The sequence below is a fragment of the Mastacembelus armatus genome, chromosome 4 (genome assembly GCF_900324485.2).
Source record: "Mastacembelus armatus chromosome 4, fMasArm1.2, whole genome shotgun sequence".
Classification (NCBI taxonomy): Eukaryota; Metazoa; Chordata; class Actinopteri; order Synbranchiformes; family Mastacembelidae; genus Mastacembelus; species Mastacembelus armatus.
The window spans coordinates 7,107,472-7,123,477 of NC_046636.1; the positions used below are offsets into that span (position 1 = coordinate 7,107,472).

The 16,006-nt window shown below is 39.2% G+C and overlaps 1 protein-coding gene across 6 annotated transcripts in view; it reads left to right on the forward strand.

Annotated features, from left to right (window-relative positions):
- The window catches only part of csnk1g2b (casein kinase 1, gamma 2b), a 31,211-nt gene that overhangs the window by 13,961 nt on the left and 1,244 nt on the right, over window positions 1-16,006 (forward strand). The window contains exons 3-11 of one of the 6 annotated variants that reach the window (XM_026323084.1): window positions 3,305-3,374; window positions 9,822-9,970; window positions 10,397-10,631; window positions 11,077-11,162; window positions 12,522-12,606; window positions 12,705-12,853; window positions 13,027-13,107; window positions 14,331-14,432; window positions 15,701-15,807. In XM_026323084.1, coding sequence (XP_026178869.1) covers window positions 3,305-3,374; window positions 9,822-9,970; window positions 10,397-10,631; window positions 11,077-11,162; window positions 12,522-12,606; window positions 12,705-12,853; window positions 13,027-13,107; window positions 14,331-14,432; window positions 15,701-15,807 — 1,064 coding nt within the window. The other 5 variants (XM_026323085.1, XM_026323086.1, XM_026323088.1 and 2 more) reach the window with 5 other exon arrangements.

Genomic DNA, 16,006 nt, shown 5'->3' on the forward strand with positions numbered 1-16,006 from the left:
TTGTCATATGCAAAGATGTTACGTCAGACATTTGCAGCTTGGCCTTGGTCATTTCCACAGCCATAGCTCAGCCTATCTGCTGAGAGTAGAGGTGACTCTTGAGTACATAAAACTGCCATAAGCCTCTGTTTCCTATTGTAAGCTGTTTTAAAGGGTCCTGCGGTTTGGTGCCATCTGCTTTGACTCTTTATTTATATATTTTATATTTTCTTTCCCTTTCCTTCTCGGCATGGGCCCGCTTGTGTGATGTGTTCCTTGTCCATGTTCATGTGGGAGGTGGATGACGCCATAGCAGTTCCCTGCTACACCTCCCAGAGCCGTCACGTGTCTTCCTCCCACAGACTTCCACTCTTCTTTTTGCCTCCTTTCTACTTTCATGCATGCACAGTAGCTTCTTACTTCTCTGGCACTTTCTGTTTTTGGCATCAGGTGGAAGCATGATGCAGGAATATTTTATTCTGTAGACTGTAGAAATCCTTTAGGCTTTTGTTAAAATCAGCTTTAGTTTCCATAATTTCTGTGTTGGCATCAAGGGTACAGATGTTAGTTTTTTTTTTTTTTTTTTTTGATTACATAAAAACATGCATGTAGCCACATTAATGTCTGACATGTTTGAGGGTTTTGTCAAAAATATTGTATGTGCATGCACCTTCTTATCTAACCATGTGGTATGTAAATGTGGTATGTAATGTTGTTGGTACTGTTAAGACCCTAGCTTCCAGTGGCTTATTAGTAATGGTCTACCACTGCATTCATTCACAATAAAATGTTAGGATCATAGCTTAACACATATGCATCAGCAAATAAATTTATGATATCAGAAAAAGTGGGCCATGACAACCACAGTAGTGCTCATTATCCATCAGGTGTAAAGGATAAACTTTGGATCTAGTTTGAGATATTGCTCTAGAGCTTCTGTGTACTCATTAATTCATATTTTTCCAGTAGCTTCAAGTTTTTACAAGAATTTAACAAACAGGCAATTGGTAATATGTTATTGATTAAATTGATACCAACTAACCATACTTAACCAGAGGTATGTGTTTAAATGTAAATCCAAACAGCACAGAGAGAACTCAGGACTATAGCTCTGCCTCTTTGCTTTATCCCAAACACCAAAACAACCATCCAGAGTGGATCATGTAGTCAGAATATGGCAGGTTGTTATATAAAACTAAATACCAGTGGTCAGTAGAAAAAAAAAAAAAAGTCTCTGACTGTACTGAACATGGCTCCTATTTTGTGTGTGCACTCAAAGGCCTAGCAGGGCACCAGAAGAGAAAATACTCCTGATTTGATAAAGGCCTAATGGAGTGAATGTGGGAGCTTAACGGCCTTTCAGCTCTCCGTTTATATAATTTAAAATAGAAGTGCTTTGGAATTGGATGCAAATGGGAAACAACTTTTAATATTAAATCTCACTTCAAGCACTTGAGAAGTTGCTAGACTAAATACAGTTTTAATAGTAGCAACTGCAATTTACAGAGTTATGCTCTTTAGTTGATAACTAGGGCAGGATCTAATGATTTTTTTCATCGATTAATCTATTTTTCTTGTCTAACATTTCTATCTATAAATTAACAAAAAGGTGAAAACGACTTAAATTTCACAGCTCATAATGTCTTGAAATATTTTAATTGACTCATATTCAACAATTTCCACAAGCAGAAAAGCATCAAATCATCACATTTGAAAAACTAGCAATTATTTGACATTCCAAAAAAATGAAATGGAGCATCCTTTGTTGCATGTCATGACTCTCCATGTCATTGTTTCCAGTGTCTCCTTAGACTGACAAATAAAGTCAAAATACAATAAACAAATCCTGAAAAATGACCAGACTTTTATGTATTATGTATTATTTTATTATGTAAAAATAGCCACTGATTAATCACCTAATCGTGCAGCTCCTTGTCCCACTTAAATTAAATTAAAGTTTCTGTGTTTCCAATTACCTAAATAAACTCTTGTATGACTGACAACAACCAAATAATATCTTTAGACTCATGTGCAGCCAGTATTAGTTGGCGCTGTGTGAAAATAGGGGCTGCATGGAGCTGTTGCAGACAAGGGCTTTAGCGCAGGCTGTGGCACAGCTATTGAAGATTAAGCAAAGGAATTAATTTAGGGTGTGTGTTTGTTCTATCTATCCCCTTCACGTTTGTCTGTAATTCCCTTGTCATCATGATAGTGTGCTTAATCAGATTACATTTTAGGTTGTAAAGCTGTAGCTAGCAATATAAGAAACAATATGTCCTAGTTGGTTGATTATCAGCCATGTCATCACAAAAGCCTGCTGTTCACCAGCTGGAACTGTCCTTTATCCTCTCACGTCCCACAAGTCTGACCTGAGGCTTAATTAAAGTTCCATTAGGCTTAAAAAAAGGAAAACATTGTACTGTAGATATTCAAGTTAATTGCAGGCAGAGGTAATCATAGTGATGCACATTCAAGGTTGTCGCTTTCCTTGGGCCAAAGCTCTTAAGACCATCACTTATTCTTTTGCAGTGTTGTAGTAAGTCTAGAGTTTTGCTTCACTTTGTGAAAGTTATGCAAGTATTGATGTTAGTTTTCTTTACACAGTGTTATAGAGAATAATTTTCTGGTATGATTTACTGAGACAAACAGCTGACACGCCATTGTAAACAAAGCAGAATATCTGCACATGTCTAAGTCTTACAAGGTAAAGATTTCAGTTTACTCACATTAACTTTACTATGTCACATTACATATTACATATTACATACATTTACTCACAAGTAGTCTTTTATTTCATTTCCAAAAGTCTTGAGTATTTGTTTTAGCCCACCATTAGCGGTAGTGTCATCTATAAAAAGTTAATGTATGTAATGGTTTTTTTTTTTCTTTGTTTTTTTTTTTTTTTTTTTTTTTCCCCAAGAACTGGCTGGAAAACTGCCAACACTGTTCCAGATCTTTAGTAAAATTCACATGTAGGCCTTCTGTGAAGTATTTTTGTAGTTGGTTCATCCAGGCATCTATCTTTTTTCTGCTGCTTATCTAGATCTGTGTTGTGGTTAATGATGAACTAATTATAATAATGGAAAATCAGAATTAAATACAAAATGCATGAATGAAATGATCAAATATTAGTCAAAACTACAATGGACATTTTTCATACTTTGGTACGATTGTAAAACAGGTATTAAATGTCATTCTGCATGTTATTACAGTTTCTTAATGGACCCTCCAGAAATCTTTTAACAAATGTTAATATTTTGCATTGACTGGTTTGTGTGCTCAGTCACATTTAACAACTCTTTCTTTTGTCTTTCTTCTCTTTCAGGAACCTATTAAGTCCAGGGCGCCACAGCTGCATTTGGAGTATAGGTTTTACAAACAGTTGGGAAATTCGGGTAAGAGAGATGTTGGCTGCATATTCTTCATAATGATGAGTTGAATGTGAATGGACCTTTTCACACTAGTTTGGGCTCGGTAAGAAAAGTTAGACTTCAGAAACGGACACAGTTGTAGCGGAAATGGAGAGCAAATGATGCATTTTCAGATGTCTCTGTGTATGTGTGGACATGCAACATCAGGCAAACAGCACATGAAAGCAACTCTCAAGGCTGCCATTCTACTTGAGGCTAAATTTCGGTGTGTGTTTGTTTCTTTGCACATCTGTGGGAGCCAGTGAATGCTGTGAAAGCCTGTTTGCTCTTTTCAAATACCTCCTCTACAGTACCCAGAGTCTCTCCTCTCCTACAGCACGGCCCAGAAGATGTTAATGTGCTATGATGCATGGCTGTGGCTCCAGGGCAGCAGCTCTTTGATCTGGTCCGGCTGGTCAGCTCGTTACAGAGTGTGAGAGAGAAACTAGAGTCAGATACTTGTGAAGAACTGGGACTTGATTTGTTTCACAGCACTTCCCAACCTGGCTGGCTGTTTGTGTGCCCACCTGTCATGCGTGTGTGTGTAGATTAATATATGTTAATTTGGATGAATCTTTAATTGGGTCATATGCAAACATGTCAATGCAGTTACTCAAATGGACAGAAGCAAAAGATTGAGATTTCTGTGTTGTCTACCACTACCACCAGTGCTACCACTGTTTCTTGTGTTGCAACCACCCACACACACATATTCCAATTTATTTGCCTCTTTTCCCAGACCAAGTCCACCAGAGTCCAGTAAATCTAGGTATCAAGTCCCAGTTCACATTTAATTGCAGCATTTAGCATTAAGAAAGGTTGCTTTGTCTATTTAGAGCTGCATATGTGGGAGGTTTTGTTTTTGGATCCTTAGTGTGACAGTGACCTATATACTGTATAACAGCAAACATTTGACAATTCACATGGTAAATATGAATCAATTAGAATTTCCTGGTTTTCTTATGAACTCATTTTAATCCCAGTGATGACAAGATGTTCTGGCCCAGCGGCAGCAAAGTAGCAAATCATGATGCTCCTTCCACTCTACTTCACAGTTGGGATGATATTGTCATTTGTCATATTTAATTTCACACCATACATAGTGCTGCATGTTTTTCCCAAGCAATTCTGTCTTAGTTTCTGCAGGCCACAAAACATTTCCTGTAGTGTTGTAGGGTCCCCAGTTGCTGTTTGATTAACTGCAGGTACACAGTAATTCCTGTAAGCCTTTATTTGTTCAGATACTTCTTGTTAATATCAAATTCAAACTGATTGGGGCTTTTGTAAGCCAAAGTATATTTGTCAGTGATGTATTCAGTATGGAGAACAACTGTACTGTGTATTTCTTTTGTTAGTTAGATTGTTCAATAATTTAATTTAGATGAAGATCTGATCGTACTTTAAGAAAAAATTTGTCAGTAATGCAGGGCTACTTTTCTTGCCACCATATCTGTTTTTCTAATTTTATAACAGTACTGCAGTTGCATGGCCATCTTGACTCAGTGATCTTTCCTCGTCTGAGGAGTGTGTGTATCGTGGTCTAATTTAAGTGACATGTGCCAGCTTCTTGGCTCCTTGTGCTAGAGCAAAAGCCCTCCACTGCTGATAAGGAGGTGGGGCATTAGGGCAGTCCTTGACTATTTATAGATGGCCCTCTACAAGCAGTCAGACCATTATGATGTGTCTACTTGGATAGCTGCCCTAGCCACAGTATCCTCTACCTCCCTGATTGACTGTGTGCTGCTTACAGAAAGCACAGGAAAACACTCCAACATGCACTGATAACAGGGTGTGGGCCTATTTTCTCTTTATGGTAGTTCTTGTTGTAATCTGTTGGTCTGATCTGTAAGTTAATTGCCTACAGTGCATGCCCACAAATACATAATACTAATAGTAACTGTAATTACTGTAAAAACCCTCAAGTCCAGCCTTTCCTCAATGCCTGTGGTTGCTTCCCCCACTGTATTAAACACATCGTGACCAATGCTGCTTCCATTCAGACCACTTTTGGCCTTGTACTTATTGAGTGAGGTCTGTGGCTCTACGGTATATACGCTTTTATTCAGAGAGCCACAGACAAGCAGTATACACAGGTAGGATAATAGAATAAGCTAATGTTAATGATACTGTCTTCAAATGCAAACTGTAAAATCTACACTTCATTACACTATTTACTTAATTTCAGTTGTGATTGCTGCAGCTTTCACAGATGTATGCTGACTCAGCATGATCTATAAGATTAACTTGAGCAACCTTACATGTTCTGATTTCCATGGATAGGTAGGCACATCTTGCTTTTAAAAATATATATATAAATGTACTCAATAGCATATTCTGCAACAGAGCCTTAACTAGACTGCACAAAATCCGTGGACTGCATCTATTTCCAGAAAGTAAAATTCCAATACAACTTGTGACTGGTAATTAAATAGCGACTTTGTGGAAATCAAGGACACATTTAATTACTTGTCAATTTCCTTTCCGCTGTTTACTCTTTCACTACACACAATTCCCTGAGTAGTAGTCTGAATTTAAAAGTTAAAATAACCCACTAAATCTTCACAAGCAGAGACAATATGACATACAGATTAGATCAAATTGCCGGGTGGGCCCGAAAAAGAGACATTTTCAGTAGTTTACCTATACTGAACTGTAGTGTCTTAAAGCCATAGCTGAGCAGACGTCTCATCTCCAACTGATGACTGTCACTGCAGGATATGACAGGTAGGCTCACTTTACTGTCTAGTATTGGAGGAATCAAGGCAACAGATTAAATCTACTTATGTTGTCAACTTGGCTAAATGTGGACATGTGACCCTGTTAGCCCTGCATAACCCAAGAGCTTCAACTATGTCATAGCATGGACTATTCAACACTTAACACCCAGGAGAAGCTTATCTACACACTATTAATTCCCCCTGTCCTGAACAGATCCCAGCTGATGTCTGTCTCCTGCTTCACAAATCTCTGTGAAAATTGACAATACAGCTGGCATTTCAGTTGTTTCTGCTAGTAAAAATAGTGCTGCTTACTGTATCATATAATTCTAAAAAATGTAAAGATGTTAATAAAGCCAGATTTGCATTACCAGTCTACCACCTTAGTCATGGGAGTAACGTCAGATACAGTGCATGATTCAGCATTTAGGGATCAATTGTTATTTAATGGCATTTCACAGGCTCACTTAGCTCATGCAGTGGTAGATCCATGATTGCGTCATTGCATAGATTACTGCATTAGTGCAATTACTGCCATATATAATGAGGTTTCCTTTTAAATGTGTTTCAGTGAAGGATATCAGTATGTCTGTGAATATTAGTTTTTATGGAATGACTTTTTGTACACATGATTATTTTATACTATCATAATTACCTGCTTATTAATTAGAATACTTTACCATGATTAGTAAAGTATCCAGTCGTCATGTTGAGAAGAATGTTGTGCAAGACCACAAATTCAGCCAGTTATTAAATATTACAACCATTGCAAAAGCTTTTTGAATAAAATGAAATCCATTTGATGAATAACTTAATTTTACCTACTTGTTACTTTTCATTTATGCATAAATGAAAAGTCATAGAAAGTAGAACAGCTGCTCAAAAAAAAAAAAAAAAAAAAGCCAAACTGCTTGATTAAGTTCTAGTAGAGGTTAAAAGCTGCAAATACTTGGCAGAATTAATTATTAACGTGATGAGAACAAAATTATTGCACCCTGCCCCACCCCCACTTGCATTCAGCCCTCTGGCGTCTTGTGGGATTGTTGTGCTTATGATCTGTGTTGTATTTGTAGTGCCAGACTCAGTCTGTGCAAGCCTGAACTCTGATCACATTTCATCCTAGCGAGAACATCTCCGGAGCGCTGAGTCTAATGGAAGTCACTTCTCCTTCTCTTCTCTCATGCACTCTACCCCATACTCTAAATCTTTAATATGCATTCGCTTTCCACTCCTCTCTGGCTGCCTGGCTGCCTCCCCTCTTCTCTAGTCGTCTTCTCACTGGCCCTTAACTCTGACATTTCATTGTAGGGCAACATTGTCTTCAGCTGCCATGATGCAGCCTTCCCTCTTACTGTGTTGCCTGAGAAGGCCCGCCTGCAAATACAATAGGTTGGATTGTCTCAGATTGTCAAGACAGCGGGGGTCAGAGCACCACTGATGTTGGCTTGCAATGAAAGCCAGAGTATTTCCCGTAATGCTGAACACAGTTACAAGATGTGGGTTTTTTTTCATGATATTTATATTAAAATAGGTGGTTCAGTTTGCTTGTTGGGCTTCACTGAGGGTTCAGTACATTTATTATGTCCAGTAGTTTCTGGACATAGTAAAGTTATTGTTTAATTTTTGCAGTCATGAATCGTTGCTTTTGCCGATTTTCGTTAGAGAGAAAATGTGTTGCCTGAGAGGGTGATTTCACAGTTTTGTTACTATTTAATTTGATCAATTCTTCCAAATCTGATTTTGCACAGCTATTGTTGTCAGGTTGTATCACAGTATATGTTACACCTTAGAAAGAAATCACCAAAGAAATGCATTTTGGGCTTTACCATCCCACATTTCCAGAATGTATGTCCACTAGCAGAGGATTATAATGCACACTGTGCTCTCCTCTTGTGGTGACTGTGCTTTGAATGCCCTCTAGATTTGGGCCAAGCTTTGATGAGTCAGCCTCCCAGTGATCTCTTGTGACTACTGCATCTGTCATGGGCATCATTACCAGGAAAATCCTAGAGACTAAAGTGCAGACAGGTGTGTGTCTGTGTGGCTGTGCGTTTGTGTGTTTGTCTTGCTGCCTTGCTAGGCTGATGTTGAAGGGTGATCACGTAAATCCAACTGCAAACTCTCCTCCCCTGGCTAGCATCTGGCATATAAATACAATTCAAACTGAACACTAGTGCACACAGAGGTGTGCCTATTCTCAGGACTTGTTTATCTCTAATCTCACAGTCATTTATTTTTCTTACTGGCCAGTATAAATGTGCTTGCTCATTTCCTGATTCTCTTCTACCTTTTTAATCACTATCTCAATTTCTCAGACTATGGTGTGTGACTTGTTTTTCTCTCCAGGCAGACACCACATCAGTGCTAGTACTATGCCTGGTCTGGTATCAGCATTGATGTGGTAGCTCATAGTTAGTATGGTTTCAGGGAGATGGCTGATATGGTTTGCTTTTGGCCTGACAGTGCTGTTCAAAGGTTGGCTGTCTGAACTAGAACTCTGTGAACCTGGGGACTGGGCCACAAGGTTGTCCTTGTTTTTGTTGATATTTTCAGAAGCTCTCTGTGGTCCTAAAATTAATGTTCAGGCAAATATGTCCATGCCACTGAGATATCAGTGAGGGATAGGGCAACAAATATGCCAGATACATTGTTTTACCGCTGAGTTGTGGTATGTTATTCAAGAGTGTTTGTGAAATCAGACATCTCTTTGAGACAGCTTGTGTTTTGTAACAACAAATAAAAAAAGGTAATTTGCATTGGTGATTTTCAAGAATATGTTTGTTTTCCCTTTCTTGTGTTTTATGCTGTACTTTACCCATTATTCTTGTTGTTCTGTTAAATGGACATACCATAGTGTTTTGCCACACCCCAGTTTACCCTAATGTCCGTATGCCAGTATACATAAAGATAGTACTTGATGCAAGTTGATCCATCCACATTCTTCTGAAGTCATACACAGCCAAGGAATGGGTGTGGTGGTTTCTTGTGTCAGAAACTCTGTACTGTTGTTGACATTGTACTGATCACCTTTTCTAGCAATTTTTTAGACACATTTCCCCGTTGTCCTACTTGAAAACAAACACTAAGCCATGCCTCTTACTGACAGTCCAGCTGAGGGGAAGTAAACTCTGACTAAAAGGGAAGAATCTCCCACACCACATTTAGCAGCACACCATGGTGATTATTTCGCTTAGTAAATGTAGAACTTTTCATGTTACTTGTAGTGTTCCCACACTAGGTTTTTATGCTGGTATTGCACACAGAATGTGGCAACACAAAATTGACAAACAGGGCACCGACCATATTTTTATGTCACAGTTATCAAGGACCTAAACAGCTTATTTTTTATTATGCATTTTAGTTATACATACTTTTCCAATAATGTAAAAGAAGCAGTGTTGTATACTTGATTGAGGTTTGTTAAACTTAGTGTTTTTTTTTTTAAAATCAAAAATATATAATTTCTATCAACCCATATATATTTTTATAAACCCCTGCACAGGAGCTCTAGCCTGTAGGTTTCAGAAGTGTTAAACAACAACATTAAATGCTGTTTCAGTTATTGTAAACCAACTGGAACAGAGAGAGCATTGAAGAGAATGAAAGTGTTAAATGTAACAACCATTGTGTCTATAATTCTATTGAGATTTTTTTATGAACTTCTATATTTTTTATAAAGTCCACTAACTCTTTTTGTGTGTGTGTCTCTCCAAAGAGGGAATCCCTCAGGTGTACTACTTTGGTCCTTGTGGGAAATACAACGCCATGGTGCTGGAACTGCTTGGGCCCAGTCTAGAGGACCTGTTTGATCTCTGTGACCGCACTTTCTCCCTCAAGACCGTCCTCATGATAGCCATACAGCTGGTAAGGCTTGCAAGAGGAGAACAGCAGAGGTTTATATAGATAAGTTAGCTTCTGTGATTTGAAACTTTACAGAAAATAAAGTGCTAACTTTGTGTGTTTTTTATCAGTGGAGGGAATGCTCAGGTTTTGTAGTAAATGGAGAATAAAAACCTAAGTAAAATACACAAGCTGAAAAAACAGCTAATCAACCTAATGGCTAATATACCTTCCAGCAATTATTGCAGTCTTTATCCTGCTTTTGAATTGACCACTTGAATTTGCAAGCCAAAGCAAAATATTTTCAGTTTTACCTGAAAGTAATAAAGCCACTTTTAGTATAGCCTCAGGTTAAATTGTGATGAGTAATGTTTTGTATAGGCCTTGTACTACCTGTTATATTAGTAAGATTTTGTCTCTTCTAATGGTGTTGGTTTAATGCCCTTATAGATAACACGGATGGAGTATGTCCACACCAAGAGTCTGATATACAGAGATGTGAAGCCAGAGAACTTCCTGGTTGGGCGGCCAGGGAGCAAGAGGCAGCACACCATCCATATCATAGACTTTGGTCTGGCCAAAGAGTACATAGACCCTGAGACCAAAAAACACATCCCCTACCGGGAGCACAAGAGTCTGACTGGGACGGCGCGCTACATGAGCATCAACACTCACCTGGGAAAGGGTAAGAGAGCCTCAGGAAGCAGGCTGTGGTTTGATTAGCTCTCAAAATTTTCATAGACAAACTTTGATGATGTTCTGTTTTGCGTACAAAACGCATCACCAACGTGTACACAACATTGTAAACAAATACAGCAGAATTTTCACGCAAATATTTGTTTAACCTTTCAATGTTACTTTGTGTAAGTGATCAGTAGTGTCCGTTTTGCTTGCTGCTGTTTTTAAAAATCGTTAACATTTCTCTGATGTAAAGTTTAATTTCAAGAGTATTTTGGCACATCTACTGTTTATTGACTGTTTTTGGTCTGTGGCGTGCGTAGCTACCCCTGGCCATGGACAGTGAATAGTCTGTTTGAAATCTAAGTTGGCTGCCATCCTTGCCGGCTGATTATAACATACATTTGTCTTTTGTGTCAAATGCCATTTTCATCTTGTTCTGTTCATTTCAGAGCAAAGCAGAAGAGATGATTTGGAGGCACTGGGTCACATGTTCATGTATTTCCTCCGAGGTAGCCTCCCCTGGCAGGGCCTAAAGGTATTGTAACACATTGTTCCAGTTCATCTACATATTCACAGACATGTATCAGACTGCTGTGATTCTCTTAATATGTAGCATATTCATGTACCTTTTCCTGCTGTATGTCTCACTGCAGTCCCTCTTATCTTTAAAACAGGGTTTCATTACACCCAAATACAGGAATAGAAAATAGCTGTATGTGACATGCTACACAATGTTAGAATTTTGCCAATGAAGAAATTTTGGTGGCCTCAATATAATGAATCGGTAATTTTTTTTTTTTGTTCCTTTTTGAATAGGTAATTTATCATCAAGGCCAGACACTAGTTGCTTCTGTTATAATAACAGCTTCCACTATGTGTGATCCAATCACACAACTAATAGAAAGACTGTAGCTCAGGACCTTTCCTTTATGTGTGTTGCTGCATATGCACATGCAACAGAGAATTCATACACTTTCTTTGCATTTGAACACTTTGTAGAGAAAGTGCACCAAGAAACACAGGCACAATCACAGCTGCCAGAAGGGCAGGTTATAGTCGGCTGCAGTGTTTCTGAGCATTTTGAAGGCATCAGTAACAAAGGTGTACATAGAATAGTCTGCAAGACAAGATACCTCATCCGAACAGTTGCTATGTGGGAGGAAGCTCTTGTTAGATGAATGTGAGGGATGTATGAATGTGGGGGATGAAGGGAGGCTCAGGCCAGAACAACTTCTCACGAACTCATCAAAACAAAATGGAGTACAGATATGGAACCTGTGTGGACTATGTAACAATGCAGCTCTTTATGGTAGTTCTTGGTAAGTGTAGAGCAGTGGGTTAAGAATTGAGTGGACAAATTTAGTCTTTTAGGCTAGAAGGTAAATGTACTGTAAACAAAACTACAAACCAATCATGTGTTGATACAATTGTCATCCTAGAAATTGTGGTGTGTATATACAGTGAGTATATTAATACCTATAACTTCACAATGTGATGCCAAATCATACCTCAGTTTTGTAGCACATATGTATCCATTCTCAGCCATCATGTGTCCCCAAAGAGATGGGACATCAAAAGAGGTTTCCACAAAATAATGTTTCTTGTTTAAATCCAAGACTCATCCACGGGAGTTTGGAGAACCATTTGGGTTATTTAATGGATGTGAACTGACCCCACCTTTCTCTACATAGCTTTAAAACTTGTGTGCTACAGGTCCTTTTTTACCACCACATGGTTCTATTGTAGTATGTCTGTAAAATAACTGACTAAAGGATTTGCAACTGTCTACAAATCAGGTGCCCAATATAAAACACCATTTTACACCAGTGACAGTTATGCATTTACTCAGACTGTGAGTGTAGTATGAATTTTCTACAATGTCTTCCCCTTCTAGGCTGATACTTTAAAGGAGAGATATCAGAAAATTGGCGACACCAAACGGGCGACACCAATTGAAGTGCTTTGTGAAAGCTTCCCTGGTCAGTACAACCAGCCTTTGTTTAATGTGTTATTTGATATCTTCCCAATCTAAATTGTAGCTTGTTCGCTTTTAACAACGTGCTCTTTTCTGCTACAGAAGAGATGGCCACCTACCTGCGCTATGTGCGGAGGCTGGACTTCTTTGAGAAGCCTGATTATGACTACTTGAGAAAACTCTTCACTGATCTGTTCGACAGGAACGGCTACGTTTTTGACTATGAGTATGACTGGGTCGGCAAATCACTTGTGAGTGCTGCTTATTGAATCCACTCAGCCTCCCACTCCTTATTTGATTGGCCTACCAGCCTCATGCCTGCAGTTGCTCCATTGTTCTCATTGTGTTATTAGATCATTATCTAAAATTGCGCACATTTAGGTCAGAAATATTTTCTTGGAATTTTATTTCTTGTTTATCGCAGCCCACACCGATAGGCCCTATCCCCAGTGACACACCACTGCAGCCCAGCAGAGACAAAGCACAACAGCAGACCAAAAACCAGGTGAGGTCATCAGCATTTAACTACAACAAACACCACACCCACTCACCAGTCTACCCTACCAATCCATCGACCATCCAACTGAACAACCCTGTCGTTCAAGTTCCTCTGTTGTTTTGTCCAACTCTAAGCAACTTCCTGGAGAAAATGGCTGCTGTTCAATTCCACTTCTTCATTACTGTTCCTGTCTACAGTCTGACTGCTTCTGACCCTTCCCTCAGAGTCTTTGTCAAACAATTAGACTTTAAAAAAAAAAAAAAAAAAAAAAAAGATGCACAGTCATTGGCAGACTCGGCTGCTCCAGCTGTGAAACATACCACCGTTTCTGGCTTCAATTTATTCTTCACACCTTGCCACTCTAAGCACCAGTCATTGCATGCATGAGTTGAAAATGCAAATTGCATTCTTCATACCAGTAATGACCAGATATATGCTTAGTGTGTGAGTGTAGACTTTTTTTTTTTCTTTTTTATTGGCATGCTATCTGAGCCTTGTGGTGTTAGTTCTAAATGGGTAATAATTCAAGAGTTCTATTATATAAAAGCAACTATGAAATCATTCTGATGGATAGAAATCATGGTACAAGTCATGCTGTTGTACTTGCTGAGTCATTGTTTTCTGTAGAGCCAAACAGCATACAGAGTGAATTAGATTTTATGATTGACTTATTACCATGGACTCTAGCCTGTTTTTACTGCTCTCCATTTATCGCGATTGGCTTGGTAAAACTTTTTCACCTTTTGGAATTCACAAAGCATCACCCATGCTTATTGCTTATGACATCCAGTATTGCCATAATGGCAAGCTCTAATAATGCAAATACCAAGTACCATAGATAGTTGTCTGTGTTGTATTGAGTATGCAGTGCCAGCTGAGGTGATCAAGGCTGTTTTCCTTTACTCCTGCATGACTTTTATTAGTGTGTTGATTTTTGCTTCACATAAATTATTGTTCCCCTCTATTCCTCTATTAACATAGTTTAACAAGCCTGCTTCTGCTTGGAAAATGTCTTCTATAATTTCTTTTTTTGTTGTTTTTGTTTCTTTTCTTTTTTTTTAAATTCACTCCCCCTCCTCCCTTCACACCACTACCTGTGCCCCCCTCCCACCACATTCCCTCCTCCTCACCTCCAATCCCCGACCCTACAACTTTCTTCCCCGACCCTTACCTTCCTTCTCACCCCTTCACAACCACCTGCCTCAACCCTTTTTGCTCTTTGCGTCAAGTCACCTGAGCCCAAAGGAAGTGAGTCTCAGCCCACTCCCGTGACCAATAAGGAAACTCTGGGGTCGCACCTCACAGCTGAACGGCTGGGGGGCTCTGTTCAGGTACTGCTGCTGCTACAGCTGCTGCTCTGATGGCTAATGCATGAAGCCATGTAGTTTTGTTTGTGTCTGATCCCCCTCTCACACTGACTTCACGCTGCCTGATCTGTCAGGTGCTCTGTCTTGACTTTGTGTGTCTGCATCAGACTGTTTGAATCCCTGTGTGTCAGTGCTCTGTTCTGTTTGCTCTTGTTGCTTCACTCAGCTCTTCTGCTGTAGGCAACACACAGGAAGGGCCATGCAAAAAGACATCCACTAGCAAGTGTCATGCAAAACACATACACACATGTACATCATTACAAATACACGACAATGAAAAGGTTAAAAAAAAAACTCAGTCAAATTCAACCTTTTTGCTAATTTTCATATATAAAAGATGTCAAAAGGCCATTTGTAAAGTGCCAGAAATTAGAGGTCTTTATAGAAAATGTGGCACAAATCTGCCACCTAGTGTGGGATAATAGAATTGCAGCTTTTAAAGGCTCAGTTCACCTGCTTCCGAGTCTGTCTTAAAACCATATTCACATGTCCATATGTACATTGAAATAGGGTTTGTTAGCTGTTATTGTTCATCCTGTGCACTTTAATTGGAAGGGGAGGGCAAAATTCACAGACATCACTCTTTGCAAAAAAATGTATTCCAAAGTTTCATTAGTAGCTTCGTCAGTCTTTTAGTTCAGTCCAAAGTTACTATCTTCCATCCATACACCCATCCATTATCTACCATTCCTTCCAGGGATGCAGGGTGGCTTGAGCCAACCCCTGTTGACATGGGAAGAGAGGCGGGGTACACCCTCAACAGATCATCAGTCTATCATTGGGTGACGCATAGAAACAAATACTCACATTACAACTTACAGGTAGTTTAGAGTCAACAATTTACCAATTTTGGTAAGAAATTCTCTCCTAATGTTTCCATTGACTATTTCTGTGCACCTTCATTTACACTGGCAGAACATCAGAAAAGGATCTCTTCACAGTTACAGCAAGTAAAACCTGTTTTAGTGTTCATATGGACACCTGACTTTTGTTTAAGACAGGAAAAGATGTGAACCTGTCCTTTTAAACTATGAAGTTGCTTTAGTTGGGGCATTCTGTGTTAAATGTTTTATCTGTCAGGGCTGATAAATCAATAAGGTAACATTTTTATGTTTATCTCCACCCTGCAATCAAGGCTAAAAGTGTGTGAGTTTGTGTGCGTGTGTGTGAGGTGTGCACGTGTGCGTGTGCGTGTGTGTGTGCAGACTGATGGCTTTTTTGTACCTGTGCAGGTGATGAGCTCAACAAACGGCGAACTGAACACTGATGATCCCACAGCCGGACACTCCAATGCTCCCATCACTGCTCCCACTGAGGTTGAAGTGGCTGACGAAACCAAGTATGAAACAAGAGCCTATACACACACACGCACACATGCACACACACACACACACACACACAACACAATTTGTCCTTTCCATTGCAGTGGAATTAGCAGCAGCAGGCTTTACAACAGGCGGCCACTGCATATACATAACATGTAGCATAGATGTCTCCTTTTTTCAGTCTCTATGCTAAGCTAAACTCTCTGAAAGAAG